The sequence below is a fragment of the Papio anubis genome, chromosome 20, assembly GCF_008728515.1.
Source record: "Papio anubis isolate 15944 chromosome 20, Panubis1.0, whole genome shotgun sequence".
In the NCBI taxonomy this organism is placed as follows: Eukaryota; Metazoa; Chordata; class Mammalia; order Primates; family Cercopithecidae; genus Papio; species Papio anubis.
Window position 1 is genome coordinate 37,158,314 of NC_044995.1, and position 4,033 is coordinate 37,162,346.

At 42.7% G+C, this 4,033-nt stretch overlaps 1 protein-coding gene across 1 annotated transcript; it reads right to left on the bottom strand.

The window, feature by feature from the left end:
• Positions 1–2,467: 2,467 nt before the first annotated feature.
• Positions 2,468–3,686, bottom strand: LOC101000366 (olfactory receptor 7A17-like). The gene is given in 2 exon segments (XM_009193732.3): positions 2,468–3,045; positions 3,047–3,686. Coding segments are annotated over 2 exon segments (993 nt in total). The 5' UTR covers positions 3,502–3,686; the 3' UTR covers positions 2,468–2,507.
• Positions 3,687–4,033: the final 347 nt, after the last annotated feature.

A 4,033-nucleotide genomic window follows, 5' to 3' on the forward strand; every position in this document is an offset into this window, starting at 1 on the left:
CCGGTTCAAGTGATTCTCCTGCCTCAGCTTCCTGAGTAGCAGGGATTACAGGCACGTGCCACCATGCCCAGGTAATTTTTTTATTTTTAGTAGAGACGTGGTTTCACCATGTTGGCCAGGATAGTCTCGATCTCTTGACCTTGTGATCTGCCTGCCTCGGCCTCCCAAAATGCTGAGTGCTGGGATTACAGAGTCTTCTTTGTTTTTAATCAGAAATATAGTAGGCATTGTGGACATGGAGATGACTAGAGAACAGGATCTTTTTTTTTCTTCTTCTTCTTCTTATTTCAACATTTTATTTAACAATAGATTACTTTCCTCACAGATGTCTTTTCCTGGCAGAGAATATTTTACAGGCCTTTTAAAAGGGCCATTCATCCTTGACCATAATAAATTCCTAATGTATCTTTTTTAAAATTATACTTGAAGGAGTGGCCAGCCCCTCCACACCTGTGGGTGTTTCTCGTTGGGTGGGACAAGAGACTGAGAAAAGAAATAAGACACAGAGAAAAAGTATAGAGAAAGAAAAGTGGGCCCAGGGGACTGGCACTCAACATATGGAGGACCCGCGTCGGCACTGGTCTCTGAGTTTCCTCAGTATTTGTTGATCATCATCTCTACCATCTTGCAAAGGTGGATGTGGCAGGACTATAGGGTCATGGTGGGGAGAGGGTCAGCAGGAAAACATGTGAACAAAGATCTCTGTGTCATAAATAAGTGTAAGAAAAGGTGCTCTGCTTTGATGTGCACGTACACAAACATCTCGGTGCATTAAAGAGCAGTATTGCCACCAGCATGTCTCACCTCCAGCCCTAAGGCGGTTTTCTCCTATCTCAGTAAATAGAACATGCAATCGGGTTTTACGCGGAGACATTCTATTCCCAGGGACGAGCAGGAGACAGATGCCTTCCTCTTATCTCAACTGCAGAGAGGCCTTCCTCTTTCACTAATCCTCCTCAGCACAGACCCTTTACGGGTGTCGGGCTGGGGGACGGTCAAGTCTTTCCCTTCTCATGAGGCTCTGTCTCAGACTATCACATGGGGAGAAACCTTGGACAATACCTGGCTTTCCTGGGCAGAGGTCCCTGCAGCGGCAGTGCATTGTGTCCCTGGGTACTTGAGATTAGAGAATGGCGATGACTTTTAACGAGCACACTGCCTTCAAGTACTTTTTTTAACAAAGTGCATCCTGCACAGCCCTAAATCTATTAAACCTTGAGTCAACACAGCACAGGTTTCTGCAAGCATAGGGTTGGGGCTAGGGTTACAGATTAACAGCATCTCAAGGCAGAAGAATTTTTCTTGGTACAGAACAAAATGGAGTCTCTTATGTCTACTTCTTTCTACGTAGACACAGGAACAGTCTGATCTCTTTCTTTTCCTCACATTACTTTAAGTTCTAGAGTACATGTGCACAACCTGCAGGTTCATTACATATGTATACATGTGCCTAGTTGCTGTGCTGCACCCATTAACTCATCATTTACATTAGGTATATCTCCTAATGCTATCCCTCCCCCGTCTTCCCACCCCATGACAGGCCCCGGTGTGTGATGTTCCCCACCCTGTGTCCATGTGTTCTCATTGTTCAGTTCCCACCTATGAGTGAGAACATGTGGTGTTTGGTTTTCTGTTCCCATGTTAGTTTGCTCAGAATGATGTTTTCCAGCTTTATCCATGTCCCTACAAAGGACACGAACTCATCCTTTTTTATGGCTGCATAGTATTCCATGGCATATATGGGCCACATTTTCTTAATCCAGTCTATCATTGATGGACATTAGGGTTGGTTCCAAGTCTTTGCTATTGTGAATAGTGCCATAATAAACATACGTAATGCATGTATCGCTTTAGCAGCATGATTTATGAAATGTGAATATACGGCGAAAATGGGATGGCTGGGTCAAATGGTATTTCTAGTTCTAGATCATGAGGAATCACTCCACTGTATTGCAATAGTTTCGTTTACAATCCAACAACGATGTAGAAAGTGTTCCTATTCCATCTCCTGGCTGTGACTTGACTTTTGCTTTGATCATTCAACTTGGTGAACATTATCATTGTGGTTTTGATTTGCATCCAAGGCTGGTCACCAACCAGAGGATAAATAACACTACGACCTAAAGCACTCAAATAAGCTTTTGGCTAGGAAGGGCTGATTAGGGCATTGATGAGAAAAGAAGCAAGCGAACCGAATAGAAAACATGATCTCAATATTCGTTCACAACCAAGGTATGTATTTTATGAACCATGATGCCCAGGTTCTTTAGTGCAAGACTTCAACAGGATCACTGCTTGTTTCATCTTAGTGCCGATGCTTTGGAATAGGAAAATGACAAAGGAAAATGGTGACTACTCGAGAGCTGAAAACTTCTTCCGAAAGAATATTTGCTGATTAGAATCCATGGAATTTTGAAGCACAAAAGTGGCACAGAAGGAGCCATTTCTACTTCCACCATCTGACTAATAAATCACAGTTTCTGGGTCTGGGGCTTAGAGCTCTGGCATCACAGGCCTTTCTTGGAAAACAGCTCTTTTATTGTTTTCCTTCTGAAGAATTGTGACAGAGCCCCCTTTATGTCTTTATTCCTCAGGCTGTAGATGAAGGGGTTCAGCATGGGGGTGACCACAGTGTACATCACCGAGGCTGCAGCACTTGTGTGTGAGTTATGGGTTGTAGCAGAACTAAGGTACACACCTAGGATTGTACAGTAAAATAAGGAGACAACCGAGAGGTGAGATGCACAGGTGGAAAATGCCTTGTACTTCCCCTGAACTGATGAGATTGCATGTATAGAGGAGACGATCTTAGAGTAAGAGTAAAGGATCCCAACGAGACATCCCCTACCCAACAGCACAGCTGACAAATACATCACCATATCATTAAGAAAGGTGTCAGAACAGGCAAGGTGGACCACCTGATTAAGTTCACAGAAAAAGTGGGGAATTTCCAAGTCTGCACAGAAGGAAAGGTGCAATACCATTAAGCTTTGCAACGAAGAATTCAGGGCACTCATGATCCAGGATGCCAGAACCAGCAGTTCAGAGCCTGGGGTTCATGGTGACCGTGTAGTGCAGGGGGTGACAGATGGCCACAAACCTGTCATAGGCCATCACGGTCAGCATAAAGATATCCAGTCCCGCAAAGAATATGAAAAAGCACATCTGGGTGATGCAGCCTGCATAGGTGATGACTCTGCTCTGTGTCTGGATGTTCACCAGCATCTTCGGGACAGTGGTGGACACAAAACAGACGTCTACGAAGGACAGGTTGGAGAGGAAGAAGTACATGGGGGTGTGGAGGTGGGAGTCTGAGATTGTGGCCAGGATGATGAGCAGGTTCCCCAGCATGGTGACCAGGTACATGGACAAGAACAGCCCAAAGAGGAAGGGCTGCAATTCTGGTTCCTCTGAAAGTCCCAGGAGAAGAAATTCTGAAATCTGTGTATCATTCTTTGCTTTCATCTGGTTGATGTTTCTACCAAAAAGAGAAAATAACATGACACACACACGCACTACAAACCCAGCAGAAATGCTGTTATATATATTGTATACCCCACGGTGAAGAAGGTATTGTCTTTTACTTTTAAAAGTTGATTTACTTTTATTTTGACAGATAAATACTGTGTCTTTATTGTGTACACCATGATATTTGAAGTATGTTTACACTGTGGAATGGCTAAAATCTAGCCAGCGATCATTTCTTCTTTCCTTCCTTCCTTCCTTTCTTTCTTTCTTTCTTTCTTTCTTTCTTTCTTTCTTTCTTTCTTTCTTTCTTTCTTTCTTTCTTTCTTTCTTTCTTTCTTTCTTTCTTTCTTTCTTTCTTTCTCTTTCTTTCTTTCTTTTTCTTTCTTTCTCTTTCTTTCCTTCTTTCTTTTCTTTTTCTTTTCTCTTTCTTTCTCTTTGCTTCCTTCTTTCTTTCTTTTTTCCTTCCTTCCTTCCTTTTTCTTCTTCTCTTTCTTTCTTTCTTTCTCTTTCTTTCTTTCCTTCCTTCCTTCCTTTCTTTCTTTTTCTTTCTTTCCTTCTTTCTTTC